The sequence below is a fragment of the Fukomys damarensis genome, unplaced genomic scaffold (genome assembly GCF_012274545.1).
Source record: "Fukomys damarensis isolate Sample0158 unplaced genomic scaffold, DMR_v1.0_HiC HiC_scaffold_38, whole genome shotgun sequence".
NCBI classification, from domain to species: domain Eukaryota; kingdom Metazoa; phylum Chordata; class Mammalia; order Rodentia; family Bathyergidae; genus Fukomys; species Fukomys damarensis.
Window position 1 is genome coordinate 74,297,797 of NW_022900950.1, and position 19,104 is coordinate 74,316,900.

At 45.9% G+C, this 19,104-nt stretch overlaps 1 protein-coding gene across 1 annotated transcript in view; it reads right to left on the reverse strand.

Moving 5' to 3' along the window:
• Window positions 1–19,104, reverse strand: part of Tmem154 (transmembrane protein 154) — a 39,414-nt gene that overhangs the window by 16,131 nt on the left and 4,179 nt on the right. The window contains exons 3-7 of the mRNA XM_033759954.1: window positions 17,493–17,528; window positions 7,847–8,104; window positions 7,719–7,757; window positions 1,402–1,429; window positions 317–402 (exon numbers count right to left, since the gene is read on the reverse strand). Of these exons, the coding sequence (XP_033615845.1) occupies window positions 317–402; window positions 1,402–1,429; window positions 7,719–7,757; window positions 7,847–8,104; window positions 17,493–17,528 (447 nt within the window). The remainder of the gene's footprint in view (window positions 1–316; window positions 403–1,401; window positions 1,430–7,718; window positions 7,758–7,846; window positions 8,105–17,492; window positions 17,529–19,104) is intronic.

The window sequence follows — 19,104 nt, forward strand, 5'->3', positions numbered from 1 at the left end:
AAAAAAAAAAAAAGATAGTGTTAGGTGCTTTTTCCAGAAAATTTGGCCTCAGATATCCTTGCTTGGAAGAGAAAAGAGAAAATATTTTTCTGCTTGAAAAAGATCATTTTAACAACTTGTACAAAAATACAAACAAGTGGCAAGAGGATGCAATAATTTAAAGTGGGTATTTAAGGACGGGTCAGACCTAAATTCATTATTTGTGCACATGAGGTGGAACGTGGGACTGGCCACTCCAGACTACCCTGAGGTATTTAGAGTTGTCCCAACCTTCTATTACCAGAGAGGGAAGCAAACACTTCAGGTTTCCACCTACCATTTCTATTCATGCTGCTCATCCACTTATCCAGCTCTTCCATCTCTATTTCCATAACAGAAGGAGTGTCCTCCTCGAAAATAGGGCTAGAGAGAGAAGGCAAAGCTTGTTGGAGAAGCTGGTGCTGCATTTCATCTGGAGTCTAGACTGAGCATCTGGCGCTCGGGAGAGCCAGCTTTGCCCTTGCGTTAAAGTATCAGACTCTACTGAGAAAAAAGGCTAAACCCTAAAACCCACCCACCTATATCGCTGATCGCCATACTGCAAAGGCCAGAGGCCCAGAAAGCAGCTGAAAGGGGAACCCAGGGCAGAGCGAGGTGCAGCGCAGTCTGCAAGGCCCTCGGGGGAGTTGCCGGCTGTTCTAACCTTGCTCAATTTCACTTCCCTCTCCTGGGGGTGCTGATGAGTGTCCCACAACAAGAGGCCACTGTCAATAACCTACTTTTACCGCCTCTCCCTCCAGTTCCCGGGCTTTTCTGCCTAGGAGAAATGGAGCTGTTACTTTCGGAAATCCACCGCCCCCCTTCCCGGGGCTCAGAGTTTGTACCCGGCTTAGAAGCCTGGCTTAGTGTAGGCTCTGTGGGGAAGGAAGGACCACCCACCGGCTCTACCGGAAGTGTGGGCGGCACACTGGGAAGAGGAAGCGGGCAGTTTCTAAATGAGGGAGGCTGCTGGGCGGGGCAGGCATGGGGATGGCATCGCCCCAACAGTTTCTGGGTGAGATTCTCTCTCCTTCCAGGAACACCAGCCTGCCCTGGTGATGGAGTGTTTAATTAGCATAGATGAACCGACATCCTTGACCCAAACTCAGGATCCGTTTATTTAACTATCCTGCATTTGGCATCGGAAGTGGTCAGAAACACTTCTTTTCTGAGCAGCTGACAATGAAATAAAGCACTCGGGTGCCCTCCTCCGCAGAGACCTCCTGATAAGGTTTGGAGACCCAGGGGCATCCCGTCATCCAAGGCCTGGGAGCAGAAGCAGGAGGACCCAGCTAGGACATCAGAGTAGAAACTAGCGAAGGTCCGTGCCCTCCCTTCTCCCAAACTGCACCAGCTGGGTCGGAATAGGTGGAGGCGACTTACACTTTGAGGTTGTCACCGCCCAGTTCACCTAGAAGAGAATAAATACAAAGATCATGTTGGCTTTGCCCATCACCAACAACCTCTTTTTTCAACAACAGCTGACGAGTTCTTCACAAAACAAACACAATAACTTTGCTGTGTTTTGAAGGGGGCCGCAATTAACCCCCAAGTCAAACAAGCACAGATGAAAGCGCTAATAGCATGAAATCTGGTTTTCTGTTAGATGTGGACAGTTTAGAGAACACCCTCTTTAGAGCAGATGTTTGCCTTTTTTTTTTACAGCCATGCAAAGAGGAAAACTGTTGTAAAGGAAAGAAAAAAAGGCAAGAGGGTTTATTCCTTGTCCCGCCTCAACAAAACACCATGCTGTGCCACTGTCCCCTGAACTGGAGTAGGATGTGGACTCCTCCATCCAGAGCTCCCTTAGGAGTTCCCCCTCTGTCCTCTGGAATGGCTGGGTCCCTCACATCCTGTCCTCAAGGAGACCCTGCCCACCTCTACTACAACAAGGCCCATCTTCCCTGTGGTTCCCTGCTCAGCACCTTGCTTGCTTCCTTCTTAGCATTGGGCATAGTTTCCCATGAGTCAGTCCACCTATCAGATTCTGATTTTTCTGTCTCTCCCACTAGACTGAACCACAGCTCCCAAGGGGCAGGCTCATCTGTGTCTGATTCACTGTGGCATCTCCCAGTCCCTGTCCTGCTAGTGTAGTGCCTGGCAGATGACTAGTGGATGTTCATGGAGTGAATGAATAGGTCTTAATCTCGTTCGAGCAGTACTGGGATTAAGTTCTGCCTACACTTTTGGACTTAGCATTATCATAATAGTAAAACGTCCGGCAAGCCATCTTCTGGGCCCTGCTGGTGGGTCTGACTCACATAGCAGTTTACAAACTGGTTCTAATGCAGACAAGATTCCAAATGATCACACAGCCAGGGTCAGAGCCCAATGTCCTGGTTTAAGCTGTCTTACTTGGCAGGGGAACCAATGTATCCAGAGGAATGTAACTGTGATGTCAAACAAGTAGACAGCACAGGCCCACTGCACCTTTTATGATCAGAAAGCACTGAAAAGCAAACCACTCTGCAGCAGTACACCAAACATGACCCCTGGCAATCATGGGCCTCCTTGGTCTCCAGCAGGGGACTAGGACCAGCAGGGACCTGCAGGAATTTCCTGCACACTGGCAAGGCGGAAGGGCACTGCTAGTCCAGGAAAGCTGGGCTCAGATGGGAGATTCATGCCATCAACTTTCGGCCTCAGAGGGGCTGCAGGCTATGTCCTCTGTACCCTCAATAAGAATCTGAAGCTTTCTGCACATGCCTGGCTCCTCAAAACTTAGATTGGCGAGACTATCTTCATCTTATATATATTTTACTTATATACTTTAAATCCGAAATTTACAAGCTATTTCCGTAAGGGATTTTACTATCAACACAGCTCCTACAACAGCCGAAGCTCCCTACAGGTGCCCACACAGACCTTCCTGTTTTGACACTCTCCCCCCCACAGCCTTTCCGCAGCGCCATAGCCGCTCACCAGTTTCTCAGAGAGCACCTGGCTTCCCAGCACACTGTTTGGGGCATGCATTTATTTTTATAATCTGAGTTTCCTGCAGGCATGGAGGTGAACAAAAGCTAGCCTGCATGCAAATGATGGAAAAGTTTAAAAACCCATTACCAAAGTGCTCCAGATGCTCCGAATGTGAAGCTCCTGTAATCAGTATTAAAAGAGAGCAAAAAGCCTTCTGTGGCCTCTTCTCCCCGCTCCACGGCCATTACCCCTGCCCCAGCCACCATGGCAACAGAAAAACATCTGGGAGAGCTCACAAGAGCAGAGCATTAAGCTAGGAGGGAGACCAATTACTTGTCCTCAGCAATCAGGCCCCAGCCTCCGCTCCACCTGCCCTGTAGCTCTTTATTAATAGTCACTGACTCCTTTTGCAACCAGGAGGCAAATGCAGCTCTTGCTCAGCACCCCCTTCCCTCCTGATGCCATTTTGCCTCTCACAGCCCTCCCGTTTCTGTCCTCCTCCCCAGCTCCTGCACCGAACGCACCCTCCTGGCCTGACAGAACCCTGGGCTCTTCTCCGCGCAGCCCAAGGAGGGGTTGTCGAAGTGGGGGCTCTGGCTTTCTTCTCTTGTTTCCACCCTGAGCAGTGAGCAAGAGACTCTTTCCCAGGAGATTTACTGAGTCAAGAATCACGTAGCCACCGTCTGTTTAAAGCCATGGTTTCCTGCCAGCTGTTTTCACTGCAGCTCTCCGGCACCCAACTTAATAAATGTTAAATAGCAACAACTGCAAACCTAGTGCCTGCAGGTGGAGGAAGAATGATAGCAGAACATAAAGTCACTATACATAAAGTTCCTTTTCCTACACATAAACCAGACAAGCCCAGAGAAATAAGGCGATTTGGGGGTGAGAGGCTGTAGCTCACCCTACATCCCCAGCACCCCTCAAAAATAAAAGAATAACCAGGTGAAGGGTCCTTTCTCAAAATATGGGTCAGTCCTCCCCAGGTATCAGATTTAAAGACTTATTTTCTGGCTGTGGAAGACAGGCCAGACTCTATCACAAGGGGAAAGAAACAGTAGGTCTGTTCCGTTCTCTAAGGGTATTGAGTGTACAGGTACCCATGCCCTCTCACAAAACACTGCTATGCAACTTCCCAAGCAACATACTGGTCCCTCTGACCCAGTGTGGCAGTTTTATTTTTCCTGAGGAAAAAGAAAGTATTTAAATTTCACTGATTTATTCTGCTTTCATTGACTTGAATTATAATGCTAAATATGAATGGCTGAGTATCAATAGGGAGGGGTTGCTGAGCTTTCAGCATTCAGTTTGTGAAGCAATATCTGTGTCTATAAAAAAAGAAATGCCTAGCAAAAGAAAAAGTCGGATAAAAGCTATCAGAAATTTTTTTTGATAAGTAATTGTCTTCAAAATTCTAAGTTTTCTATACCCTGTTTTCTTAAACTGAGGCCTATTTAAGCTAAAATACAAGTACCAATTTGTAATAAGGGTAATGCACAAGCTTGTTTTTATCTCTGATAGTAAAAGACTTCTTTTTTTTTTTGGTACCTAGGCTCAAACTCGGGTCCTTGTACTTGCCAGGCAGGCACCGAACCCCTGAGCTAAATCCCCAGCTCTAAAAGATGTTCTTTAAAAAAAAAAAATCCTCTGCTGCTTACCTTGTAAGCGCAAGGACCCAAGTTTGATTCCCTGTACCCCCCAAAAATAAATAAATCCTAGCATTCTTTCATTAACTCATTTATTCGATAAACTTGTATCAAGCAGCTACCATATGTTAGGCTAAGTATTATTTGGTAAAGAGATATTAAGTGATGACTTGTAGCACTTAATATTGTAGACACTATTTTTTCCAAATTTTAGATATACAGATAAAATTGCATATTTTTACTGTATTTTTTTTACTATATGCATAGTAACTTCTTCTATGAGTAACTTGTTCTGCGAGTGTTCCACAAGATGAACAAACATTTCCAATATATTTCAACTTGGCAAATGTGCGATGTCTTGCAATACAAGTACTACATGATGCTGAATGTCATGTGAACCAACGGTTTCTCTCTCTCTTCCTCCCTCCCTCTGTTCCTCCCCCACTTCGGTGTGGGATTATGGGTGATCATCTCTCAACAGTGAGAAGTTATGGAAGAGATCTCATCTGCAGAGGAGGAGGAGAAAAGGGCACAGGAATCCTTCACGTCAAATGAGATTACAGAGACATATAAAATGTGGGAAACTGTAAAATTTTGTAGAAAAGTACTACCCAGATAAGGGTGCAGCAGTACAAGTGATGAATCTGTGTAACAACAATGCAGTATCACATTTCCTTGAAATCCTCAAAAGAAGGTAAAAGCAGGCTTCATTGGATAGGTTCCTTGTTAACGTTTCACAAAAAGAAAAAGATTCCACTGAGGAAATAGATAGCAGAGATTCCCCTGGAGATCATGAAAGCTGTCCTATACCATAACGCTCCTCTCTCTTGTCTCTCTCACACCAGCCACAAAGATTTTCAAAGGTATTTTTCTTTCTTTTCATTATTATTCATTATATTATAAAATATCGTAATATATTTTTGTAATCGTTTCATATGAATATTTTGCGGTTGTGGAATAATCATTTGAATTTCTTCTTTTCTTATGGGAAAATGTGCTTTGATATATAAGTACTTTGGATTGTAAGCATGTTTCTGGAATGAATTATGTTTGCATACCAAGGTTTTAACATTATATATGTGTGTGTGTGTATATATATATACACACACATATAAATATGATTCTTATATCCTATGAGGTGTGTATTGGGTTTTCCAATTTTACAGATGAGGAATCTGAGGCACAGAGCTAAGGAGCACAAAAGCCAACCAACAGTATGTATGGTTCCAGAGTCTACAATGCTAAACAAGATGAGTGAGACAAGCTCTTGGTTCTTTTGATCTTTATAGGGAACAAAATAAAATAAGAAATAAAGACCAAAGAAGTCACCTGTTTGAGTGGACAGTTTGAGTGCTGGGAACCAAGATTGGACCAGCACAGAAAGAAGAGGTGAGGGATTTTCCCCAAGGAATAATTACTCAAGACCTCATAAAAAAAACTGAAGAATGGGGTGACGGTTTGCCAGGCAGACAAGAAGAAATTCCAGACAGAGGCAGCAGCTTTGCCCAGATGCAGAGGCATCCTTAGGGTGCAGTCACACTCTGGGGACAGCAAACACACCCAGAGTGGCCAGACACACGGGCCCCGTCTGAGGACAAGGCCCATTTGTGCGTGTCAATGGCTTCCGAACAGAGAGACTTTCACAATAAAGTGTAGAGGAAAGCCCACTTCTGAATGTATAACATAAGGGCAGGACTATTTGTCTGGACACCTCAACCTCCTCTGCCTCTGTCCCTTGACTCTGAGAGGGCCAGGGGTGGGGCTATGGCTGGGGCAGGAAATTCTTACTTTCCCTTAGGGCAAAAAAAAAGAAGGAGATGGGAAAATGGGAGGGAGGAGAGGAGGAGGAGCTCCACTGGGAAGGCTGAGGCAGGGGGAGTGTTTGAGCCCAGGACTTTGCAGCCAGCATGAGCAATATACCTAATACCCTGTCTCAACAAGCAAGCAAGCAAACCAAAACCAAGAGCTACCAAAAAAAAAGAAAAGAAAAAGCCCACTTCGGAGCAAAACAAAATATACTGTCAGAGTGAGCCTCTAACCTTGGGAATTTTTTATCTCGGTTCTAGATTGATGTTCATAATCTCCATCCAGTCAGGAATTTCCATATAAAAGTTGGCATGGTTGCAATGGGAATAAGAATACTGCTTGACCCAGTCATTGTCCAAATTAAATTGGGAAGTGGGGTGTGTGGGGAAGAACAGCATCCACGATAGAAACGCAGATGGTGGAGACGACTTTGAGGTCTCCAGCCTTCCTTTCATAGCCCCAATCTGACCCACTGCACCCCCAGCCTGACCTTTTCCTCAAACAATGGGAGATGTGCACTGACCTCTTGGCCAAGATTATGGTTTATATCTACATGTCGCCCCAAAGCCTCATGCGCTCACTGGTGGCCCTCTTGGAAAGTGGATCTTGGGGATTTTTCCACTGATGAGTTGTAGTTAAGAGATGGGTCACTAGCAGTGTGGCTTAGAACGGTTCATCTCCCTCCCTGGCTCCTCCCTTCTCTGCTTCCTGTTCGCCATGACTTGAGCAGCTCTCCTCCACCAAGCCCCTTCTGCCATGCTGCCTTCCCTTGGAGCCAGCCAGCTGTGGACTGAAATATGAGCCAAAATAAACCTTTCTCCTCCTTTAGGTTTCAGTGTTGGGTATTGTGTCCTGGCAATGAAAAAAAGTGACTAAGACAATGCATCACTGGATTACTTACAAAGATGGCAGTAGTATATTTCAAATTTCCATACAGACCAAACCAGAATTTTCATATAAACCAAAAACATTCTTTTTTTAAAAAAAGAGGAATGTGGCATTATTAACTTCTGGAAATTTCAGTGAAATATATCATTCATCACTTCGTATTTTATATAATTATTTTTGCTTAATAGGAAGACATCACTTCCCTATTCCTTCCCCAATTCTTTTTAGTTTTGGGTTTTTTTTTTTTTGTTTTTTTGTTTTTTTTTGAGACAGGGTCTCACTATGTAGTTGAGACTGACCTGGAACTCACTATGTAGCCCAGGCTGGTCTCGAACTCACAGCGATCCTTCTGCCTCAGCCTCCCAAGTGCTGGGATTACAGGCATGTGCCACCACGCCCGGCTCTCCTTCCCCAATTCTAAGCAGATGTCAGGGTAATACTCACAGGTCTGTAAAGCACTTTGAGATCCTTGGCTAGAAGGCTCTGTGTTAAAAAAAAAAAAAAGTTTTTTGTCTTGTGATTGTTCATCAATAAATAAAGCAATTTTCTGAAAGTGGACATACATTCAATACCTTTTTTAGTTCTCTTTCTTTTATAGTATGCTGCAAGGAGTACCACAGATAAAAGTAGGAGGGCCAACAAAATCAATGGGATCAACACCATTAATATAAACTCTAACTGATTTGTATCCTCGCCAAGGTTGGTAGAATTCGTATCTGCAGTAAATGCTTCTGGGGTTGCTGAAATATATATACTTGATGTAGTCCCTTCATTAGTTTTGTCATCTTCCTGGAAACCATCTCCTGTCAGTCCTGAGTCTTCACTAGTACCTGTGGGAACACACACAAAAATGAGATTACCATGGAGACAAAGCTAGGACATTATGGTCCCAGTGATTTTTAAATCTGTCCCAGATGCTTTTGGTGATAAATTTGATCCACTGTACTTGGCCTCGCAGTTCAGTGTGACACGGTGTATTGATTTAACATAAATGCATCTTCAGCCAGGAGGATAGTGAGCGTGGTGTCAGAGGATAGGGACAAATTTCCACCCAACGCAGGCAGTCAGCCCTGGCCACAGAATAAATTTAAATGTATACTTACTGAAAGTGAAGTTCATGCTGCCTAACACGTTTAGATATAAAGGAACGGGGCCGAAGGTGTAGCTCAGTGGTACAGGGTGTACTTGGTCTTGTGATTTGGATTTGAAGTGTCCCCAGTAGCTTTGTGTGTGTGGAGATGGCTGGATGGAGGGTTGCTGCCCTCGTCGGTTCCTTCACCAGTTGGTGAGTTCGCAGCTGAACCTGCCATCAGGATGCAGGGCCCGGCTGGAAGAGGATCCCTGGGGCATGAGCTGGAAGGCTGCATTCTTGTCCGGGTTCCTCCCCTCTCTCTGCTTCCTGGCTGCCACAGGTTGATCACCTTTTCCTCTACTGGGCCTCTCTGCCATCCAGTTCCCGCCTTGCAGCCAGCCAGCCATGGATTTAAACCATGAGCCAAAATAAACCTCTCTTTTCTTTAAGTTGTGGGCATTGGGTATTGTATCTCAGCAACAAAAGAAAGTGACCAAGACACCTGCCCAACAAGCACAGGACTTTGGGTTTGATCTCCAACCTCAAAACAAATAAAATAGATGTGAAGGAATGAACTCTTTGTTCCTGATTTGTTTTGTTTTTGTTTTTTGGTGCTAGGGATTGAGCCCAGGGATTCACTCATGCTAGGCAAGCACTCTATCACTGAGCTACACCACCACCCCTTGTGCCCTCATTGCTAATAAATGGAGAAGAATTCTTTGACCCGAGAGTGACTACTTAGGTTTCAGTGCCAAGTCTCACATTCTGTATGGCACCGAATCAGCCTCTGAGATTATCTGACAAATTCTCCTGGATTCTAAATAAAAATATAATGCATATGTTATCGGCACAGTGACCTTTTCAGAGCAAGGCTCCCCTAGAAAATAAGAAAGCTCCAGCAATGTTTTTTAAAATGCACCTGTGGAACTGTCCATATTTTCAAGATGTAAGTGAACATATTCTGTTTGAACCTCAGATGGTCCAAACATCCACGGTGTGGCTCACCGAAGAATGGGAAAGAACCACCAGCTTGATAACCGCTGGGAAAACCCTCCTTCCCCTGGCTGGGCTGCAGTTATGGTGAGGTGGGTTGGGGGTTCTTGTCCTGTCCCTGTGTAATGAAGACTTCCATTCAGATGGGGCCCACTAAGACCACCCACGGCATTTTTAACAATAATGCTGGAGCTTTCTTAGAGAATGTTGTTTTGAAAAGTTCACCCATACAATACTACATGCATGAATGTCACCTACATCCTAGACTACAGAAGGCACCAAATGTAACAGCATAGGAGGAAGTGCTTCCTAAGCTGTAAGGTAAACGGTGAGAGGGGAAGCCAACTGCTTTACACCACACTTTCAGCACAAGCTGGGCGGTGACTGCAGAGTGCACAGCCGAGTGCACATCTTACTCATCTTATTCTCCTCTGCGATTGTGAGACGGCGAACTCCTCTGATTTGGGTTAAGGAATAAAAACATTTGTTTGGTTGCTGTGAGGGACTCGATGTTCATGTCCTCTGGTGTTCATATGTTAAGCTCTGACCCCCATGGCATTGGGTAGGAAGTGGGGCCTCTGGGAGAGGATCAGGCTTAAATGCAGTGATGAAGATGGGGTCGATGCCCTTAACGGAAGAGAAGGAAACCAGAAGGTGTCCCTGCCATGTGAGGACACAGGAAGGAAGGTCCTCACCAGACACAGAGTCTGCTGGCACCTTGCTTTTGAACTTCTTGGTTTCCAGAACTATAAGAAATGTGTGTGCCATTCGAGCCACACAGGCTGTGGTATTTGGTTATAGCAGCCAAGCTGACAAGACAGACACAACCTAATGATTCTGGTTAATCACAGAGGAACATTTCTGTCTCCCACTGCACCAGGAGTCCATTCGATTGTCACTTTGATAAACACTGCCCAAACCCATCAGAGCTGATTCAAGCTGCAGAGAGTCACTTAAGGGGATTCTCCACTTGTACACGGTGTGGTCAGAACATACGGTGAAAGTTTAAAAGGTTCCTAAAGTTCCTTACATTAAAAGACACATTGTCATTAATCCCCCTCAAAATATACCTTCTTGCTCTGAGCACGCTGATGCCATGGTTTGTGCCACGTTCTGAAGCATTTCTCAAAGTTCTCCTTCCTGACTGTGTTCAGTTGCCACTTTGGCGTCCTGAATCGATTCAAATTCATTTTGACTTTGGGGAAAAGTTTCATTGTGCCAGATCCAGAGAATAATGTGGATGAATATGCATGTCATTTTTGTATAAGTCTATCTTTCCATTGGGTGATACGTGGTAGCAGCATTCACCACGTTGTTTTTTATTTGTTTGATTGTTTTGTTTTGTTTACTATATTCCATAAAGACACTTGGCTTGGCTTCTCATCGATTCTCTGGATTACCTCATTTTCTTCCCACCCTTTGTTTCAGATGGACACTGGGACAAGAAGGTCACACACAACTTGCCTAAGATCACCAACATCACCTGGAAAAGTAAAGATTTGGACCCAAGAAGGTCCAGAACCTGAGCTGTTACCCTTACACTATTTCCCTCTCCAGGAGCATCTCAGTGTCTACAGATCATGAAGCTGGTGGTGAGGGAGCTCGGGGACCTCAGCAGATGTCCCAGGAGATGGGGGCAAGCGAGGGAATGCTTTCCAGAGACCTCAGCATTGTAGGGGCGTTTGCCAAGGTGACTCCCCAAGATATATGTAAGTAAAGCTGCCCAGAAGGAGATCTTTCTGCACGTCTCTAAGGGAAGTGGACCGAGTTCCCAACAGAGCACCGAGTCCCCACTTGACCCATGGCCCCAGGAAAAGAGGAAATAGGCAAGGAACTTGGCTAGCAGGGATAATGAGGGCACGCTGACAGTTGGGAATGGAAGAGAATAGGAAAGGAGTGTTCCCAGATGGTCCTGGATTGTGTACAGGTATTTTCCAGCATGAGACAATGCTGGTCACAGGTGGCCCGTGGTGGCCCTGTGGAGTTAAAAGGGCCGGAAATTCTCTCCATGAAACACATCCTCACACACACACCCTCACATATGTTTTCTACACTAAGCATCATTTGCTCTCTCAGATTCTCTAGTAGTATTTTAGTAAGTGAAAATCATGGATATCCTCTCTCTCTCTCTCTCTCTCTCTCTCTGTCTCTCTCTCTCTTCCCTTCTATCCTGTAAGCCTATGACAGCCTCCCTCAGAACACCCCCCCAGCCAGCTCCAACTCCATGAGAGCCTCAGAAGAATAAATAGCAGTAATTGCCTTTGATAGGATGCTTAACTATGTGTTCTGCACCAGAATGAACATGCATTATGGCATTTATTCCTCATAATAACTTTACTGTCTCCATTTTACAGATGAAGAAACCGGGTTTTAAGTGTCATTTGGGTTAAGTTCTACACATATGAGTCAGATGGGGGGGTATGTACCTGTAGTCTCAGCTACTTAGGAGGCTGAGGCAGGAGGAACACTGGAGCCCAGGAGTTCCACACCAGCCTTGGCAACATTGTGAGACCTTATCGGAAGGAAGGGAAGAAGGAAGGAAGGAAGGAAAGAAGGAAGGAAGGAAGGAAGGAAGGAAGGCAGGATAAGAGGGGAGGGAGGGAGAAGTTTTCTTGATACCACGCAGGGTTTCCAAGCTGCATCCCTTCAAGCAATGGTGCCAAAGGACAGACAGGGCTTCTGCTAATACCTCTGTAACTTAGTAGTTTTGCAAATTTGAAAAATCATTTATCTTTTGTTGTTCAATTTTCCAATCTCTGTGGTTAAAGAGTGACTCCCAAGGCCCCCGTGTATTTTCACATCTCTAGGCTGATTCCACAGTATTTACCTTGTTTCAATTTCAATTTTCAGGCAGGTGACACACAGTACACACGGCGCTAAGCTCAGAGAGGAAGTTTCACTGCAGCCCTTTTCCCCCTTGTTCAATTTCCTTCCCCCGAGGTAACTGTTTCTGCAGTGGAGTCCTGTGCAGGGGAGCCCCACGCATATAAAAACAAGCATTATTTCCTGTTTGTTTGTTTAAAACATAAATGGTAGCAAAATTTAAAAACCGCTCTGCCGTTGCTCTGAAAATTTCATCTTGAAGGTTTCTATGAGTGTTTACGGACAGTCCTCCTTCCTGCCAGCCTCACAACCTTTTCCTCTGATAGCCTCTTACACTGTCCCTATTATAGTTGCAACCACGCTGCAAGAAACATCCCTATCCATGCTTCAGGTCAAGCTTCACGGCCAAGTCCAGGGAGCCTCAAAAGCGGGGAGGATGTTGTTTTGTGTTCTGACCTCAAAACTTCCCCAAGACAAAGCCCTCGCCCCTCATCCAGTGAGAGTCAGGGTGTGCAGAGCCTGATGACAAAGGAGGAAAGTTGAAAAGTTTCTTGCACCAACTTGGTGCAAGAAGGAATCAAATGTCATTAAAAGGGGAGCTGGAAGCTGAGTGGGAGGCATAGAATCAAATCAGTAATGAAGCGCCAGAGATGAGGAAACCCAGAGGTGGATACAACCAAAGTGGAAGCCAAAAGAAGAGCCGACAGTCACCCAAGCTAGGCAGGTGAGAGGAGCCAGGAGCAGGCAGCTCAGGACAGTGGCTCCTCCCATGGCTAAACCCAATGGGTCTAGGACCCCGGAAACTACTACACAGCTTCACACCCCTTGGTGCACTGCAGCCTTCTCTGAGAAACACTCGATAAGGCCCCTGATGATTTCATCACTTCAGAAGTCCGCGATGACTTCCTGTGGGAGGCACCCAGGGCTTCCCCGCCTGGCCGCTTATCCGTACATCTCATCAGCCTAACTCCAACAGGGAGGAGTGCAGAACTTGCTTCCACAGATGAGCCCTGCAAAGTCCCCGACACACAGCCCATGCACTGCGTGAGAGGATGGGATCTGCATCCAGAAGACCTGGCCTTCAGACCTGCTGCCGCCCTCTCTAGCCACGTGGCCTGGGAAGAATCCTGTCCTTGCTAGAACCTTCCATTTCCTAAAAGCCCAGAAGTTAGGCCTGCTGATCTGCCTCTTCCATAGTCTTAATAATAAGAAACCAACTGAAATAATAAATGTGAAGCTGCTTTCTAAGCCCTAAAGGGCCACACACATGCCAGATGCTGGAACATTTGGTATTTATTTTATCTTTCACTGATTCTCATTCCCCACCTTTATACTTATCTCTTACTCTGCTTATCCCCAGGTCCATCTGCCTGGTAGAACTTCCCCATTTCATAGTTGAATCTTCTTATCTAAATTTGGGTCTATTTCAGAGTATACGGGGGAGGGGCTGGGGTACAGCACACTGTGAAAGCCCCAGATTCAATTTCTAGTACCCTCCCACACACAGGCGTATACTGAAGCGGTGGACCTGGACTCGTTCCCAAGGGATGAAAAACCACAGAAGGGATGAGTACAGGAGGAAAATGATTGCGTTTGTGACAGAATGACCACCGGCAGTTGCATGAGTATGGGCTGGAGGCATGGAGTCTGGCTAAGCAGCAGTGGAACAGCCTAGGCGAGTATTCACCAAGCCTAACCTATCAGGGAGGAAGGAAGAGACCTGCTCCGGCCAAGCCCCTGTCCGAGGAGAACTCACTGACCATGGACCGTGGGGAGCAGCCTTGGAGAGGCCCGGCTGGAGGGGATTATTCTGAAATCCAAACCTCCAGGTGGGAATGGTTGAGGCCCGAAGGAGAACAGACAGACATTAATATATATGAAATGCGCTGACCACAGAGAAAGGGTCACAGCCCAGAACTGGGGAGGAGCAGGGAGAATCAGAGGAGAGACCACAACGACAATGACATCGGCGGGCAGGGGAAGAGGCGGGTTTCAGTAACCAAGTTGTTCTCATCAATCCACAGATACAGTAAGCACAGGAACGGAGGCTCTGGGTGTGGCTGTCAGGCGCCTGGTGGGACCCAGACGGAGGGGCCAGACAGCAGGGCCAGGAGTGGGAGAGGTGAAGATACTTCAGATGGGATGGAAAGGGAGACGGAGGGGAACCAGAGGGGCTCCAGAGGGACAGAAGCAACAACAGGAGGCTCTTGTTATTTTTCATTACGAATGCATCTCCACCAAAGAAAAAAGAATATGGTCACGATTAACAAATACCCCCCACCTATTCATCTTAATTTTTTCCATATTGACTACAGCAAGGTCAGAAAACTCTTTCTTAAAGGGACAGAGAGTAAACATATTAGGTTTTTTTTCTTCCTTTCATTTCCCCCCCACCTTTTTTTTTTTTCCTTGAGACAGTCTCTAGTTGTGTATCCCAGGCTAGTCTTGAACTCACAGAAATCTTCCTGCCTTAGCCTCCCAAGTGCTAGGATTATAGGCATATGTCACCATACCTGGAAATATTTTAGATTTTATGGGCCAAGAGACAAAATAACAGGCTATTATGTATGTACTTATTTATATAATCATTTAAAAAAATCTAAACACTTACAAATGTAAAGACCATTTGTAATCCCAGGGCTAGAAAAGAAAAAAATAGCTGGCTGGGTTTGGCCCATGGGTCTTAGTTTGCTGTACCTGGGTTTTTTTTTTTGGTTTTTTTTTGGTACCAGGGACTGAACTCAGGCCCTTGCACTTTCGAGGCAGGCAGCAGAACCACTGAGCCAAATCCCTGGCCCAGTTTGCTGTACTCTGGACCATACTATAGACATCATTATAGTTTAGATTGTAAATGTCCCCCAAAGGCTCCTTCCCTGTGGTACTACTGGGAAGTGGTGCAAACCTAAAGGGGTGGGGCCTAAGGCGGAAGTGAGGTCACTGGTGGGCGTGTTCTTGAAGGGGCTACTGGGACCCTCCATGCGCTGTCTGCCATGAGGTGAGCCATGTGCTCTGCTATGAGGTTCTGGCTCACCACAGGCCCAAAGTTGAGCATTGACTGAAACTGTGCGCCAAAATAAATCTCTTCTTGTAAGTTGTTTTCTGAGGTATTTTATTACAATGACATAAATATGCCTAGCCCCTAATCAGTATATAGCATAGTTTTATATTTTTGAAAACTTTAAGTATAATTATTCTGTGTATAATAATCTTTTCCTTCTCCCTTTCTCTTTTTTGAGACAGGGTCTTGCCATGTGATTGGTCTGGCCTGGAACTCCTGGGCTCAAGCAATCCTGCTGCCTCAGACTCCTAAGTATCTAGGACTACAAGAGTAGAGCACCACACCCAGTCTGTGCATAATAATCTTCAACTGGCTATTTTTTGTTCTACTTCTAGTTCATTAATTACTTTTACTTACTTTGTGGTGCCTCATTCTGTGTTCCATGAAGCTACATTTTTCTTTCCTCCTTTCATAGGAATTTAGATTGCTTCCATTTTTCCTCCCTCCAGTTTTACAAACGATGCTATAATCAACATTCTCAGTCACATCTCTTTTTTGTGCATTCATAAATAATCTAGAAGTAGCTTGTGGGAACTGTGGAGTAACAATACCTTCAGTTTACTAAATATTTTCAAATTGTCTCTAGAGTAACTGTATAGAAAATTTTCTTGTTTCAGTAATCTGATATACTTGGGAACCTGAAAATTATCCCAATGTGTAACACCTAGAAATACTTCATGAAATATAAGAAGCAACTTTTTAAATGCATAATGAAATCTCAAGAAAGCAAGGAAACTCCCAAGGGCCAGAAAATGTGAACAACAACAAAATTGAAGAGGACATGAAAATCCAAATCCATAGCTGAAAGTGGAGATGTTCTAAAACACAGATACAAAGGCGTGGGCCCCAAGGAGGGGACTATATAATGCTTCTGGGGGGGTTATATCCATACATTGGGTGTGATTTTTAAAAATCTTGCAGTGACCAAGGCCCAAGTGTCATTCTGACACTTATGAAACCGGAGCTGACTCTGATATTTCTCCTTCTACTTTTTCTTTTCTCTCTGCATTGCTGGGAATGGAACAGAGCATGCAGGGCAAATACCCTGCCACGTAGACACATCCCCAGGCCCCCCAACCTTCACTTTGACCTCTTCTACTCCGCTCCATCACCAGCCTATTTGGTTCCTCCCCTATGCCTGCCTTGGCCTGCTGCTGGCTGAGACCTGGGCTCAGGTCTTGTTTCTTCCTTGTGTAACTCTCAGGGCCTCCCTCACCCATCACCTCCCTGTCCCCACTTCTTCCAAATCCTAGGTCATGGTGGCAGTGGAAAAGTGTGGGAGATTAGAGCACTTGACAGGAGCTCAGTGATGGAATCAGAAGACTTGGGGTTAAATTCACCAGGGTGAGCCATCCTCTGTGTGCCAGGGCTGACTCAGGGCCCATGACTGTCGTCATGAATAGAAGTCAGCAGTTTCAGCAAGCAGCAAGATCAGGGCTACACAAACTTGAGACGAGAGCTACCACGTCATTAATAACAGGCTCAAAATAAAGACACAGAAGAAGGAATAAACAACCAAGTTAAAAAAATACCCCAAGACATTATGTGTTTAAAAGGGATAGGCATTTCTAGAAATGCAAGACATGATCATTAAGATCAAAAGCCCAGGGGATGTTTTAAGGTGCTGGATTGCAGTAATACCCCTCCTGCCCGCTGTGCTCAGTTCCTGTTTCTCCACATCTCTGCCCACACTTGAGGGTGGCGCAAACTTTGCCCAGGTAGGCAGATTGCAGGCTGCATTGTCTCTTTACAGAACTGAGCTCATCCCAGCCCAGGCCTTCCCTCTTCTGGTTTCCTGGGTTCAGAATCACAGATGAGGAAAAGTACAGAAGAACTTTAACCTGTGTCTCCTCCCTACCCATTTTGGTTTCGTTTTCTGGCTGCTGTTGCTGTTTGGGTGGGGCTTTCTTTTGTTTACTTGTCTCTGAGGGGATTGATCCTCAGATGCTTTCTCAGCCGTGCTCCCCACAGCAACTCTGCCGGACAGAGCCGCTCTCCTCATTCCCACGCACTGCACCCTCTCACCCCACCTCTTCAACCGGCTGCATTGTTTCCTGCTTCTGGTCTTAAGTCTGTTAATCCTCAGCTTCTCTGACTAATCGCTGGGCACCCATTTCAGCTCCTCCCTGCCCCCTCTCAGCTCGGGGTTCAGGCCTTGCTCGCCATTCCTTTTCCTGTTAGCCGGAGCTCGGCCCCATGCAACACACGCAGGGCTGCTAACTACTAACGTGCAGAGGGGGGACCCAGCCGAGGGTAATGTGATGTTCCGTACCTGCTGCAAGGGAAGTGCCAGTCACAGCCTCCAAACCTAGATGTAGACACAGAGCCTGAGAGACTGCAGACCCTGAAGGGTGCGGTGCACAGACAGCTCCCAGGAATCTATCTGCCTTAGATCTGTTTCCGTAGCTGAGAGAACTTTCTAAGTCACTTAGCCTCTCTGTGCCTTGGTTTCTCCTCGAGGAGGACAGGACAGTAGTATCCACCTTATGACGCTGTCCTGAGAATTAAACACGTTAGTGCGCGTAGCGTGTCGAACAGTGTCTGGCAGGTCATAAGCACCGTGCAGGTTAGCTGTGGTCATCACTAGCACTTGAAGTCGGGACTGTTACAGGGAACAGAAGATGCCAACCCATTCGCTGGGACAAGAGATGTCACAGTGTCAGGATGTGCAGCTTTATCTGTGCACCTGATATTGCCTTCCATTCTTTCCTGTCACAGTTTCCCCGGTAATTGTGTGGCTCTCACACTTCTGAAATGTCTTTGTCCCTGGCCACCAACACAGTTACTGACTCCTTGTTTCTGCTTCATGATGGTCAGTGCTTCCCTCTGCAAACCACTCTGAGGTGGCAGCTAATAAATACCGAGCTTTGGTACTTGGGGAGTTGCTTTCCATTTTCTGAAAGCACAGTGCCCACATGAAGCAGGCACAAGCTAAGGCAGGGAGGTAGGAACATTTCCTTTCAGCTCACAGCACAAGGTGGTCCTGACTTTGAGCTTTCCAAGGATCCTGCACTGGCTAAAATAAAATTATGATCATCTGCTGGGCGTGGTGGCGCACGCTTGTAATCCCAGCACTTGGGAGGCTGAGGCAGGAGGATCCCTGTGAGTTTGAGACCAGCCTGGGCTACACAGTGAGTACACGCTTGTACCCAGCACTTGGGAGGCTGAGGCAGGAGGATCCCTGTGAGTTTGAGACCAGCCTGGGCTACACAGTGAGTTCTAGGTCAGTCTCAACTACATAATGAGACCCTGTTTCAAAAAACAAACAAACAAACAAAAAGTTGTGATCATCTATGGGTCAAAATACTAGAAAGGCTGTTTTCTCGTTCGTCCGCTGATGACTGACAAGCGGAGTATTTCACTCCGTCCTGCATCAGGCTGTCAGTCTGTATGAGAAGAGGTGTTGGACCCAGAGAGCTGATATCATGCTGCGTAGCCTGCTTGTTGTGATAGATGCTTAAACTAGGGGAGATCTCAGATGGTGTTTGTCAGGCTGTTCAGCAGATTGGATTCTTCGACCAAATATCCCCCAGATATTATTTTAAGAATTCAAAGAAACACAAATGTGACACCTATAAACTAACCTGAAGTTTTAGGCACCATTCGCCCAAAACTTAATTAAAGATTAAGGCCCAATTTGGAATAGCCTTTCCCTTGACTAATGTCATGGTAATAAGCGTTTATTAAACAGATTTTTTATTTTTTCCACACATTGGCAATCCAGGCAGGGCCCAGTGGAAGAAACATAGCTTTCATCTTTGATTTCTCCTGACATTCTAACACTATCTGTTGGGGTGGGGATTTAGCTCAGCGGTTCAGTGGCCTGCCTTGCAAGCGCAAGGACCCAAGTTCAATCCCCGGTACCAAAAAAAAAAAAAAAAAAA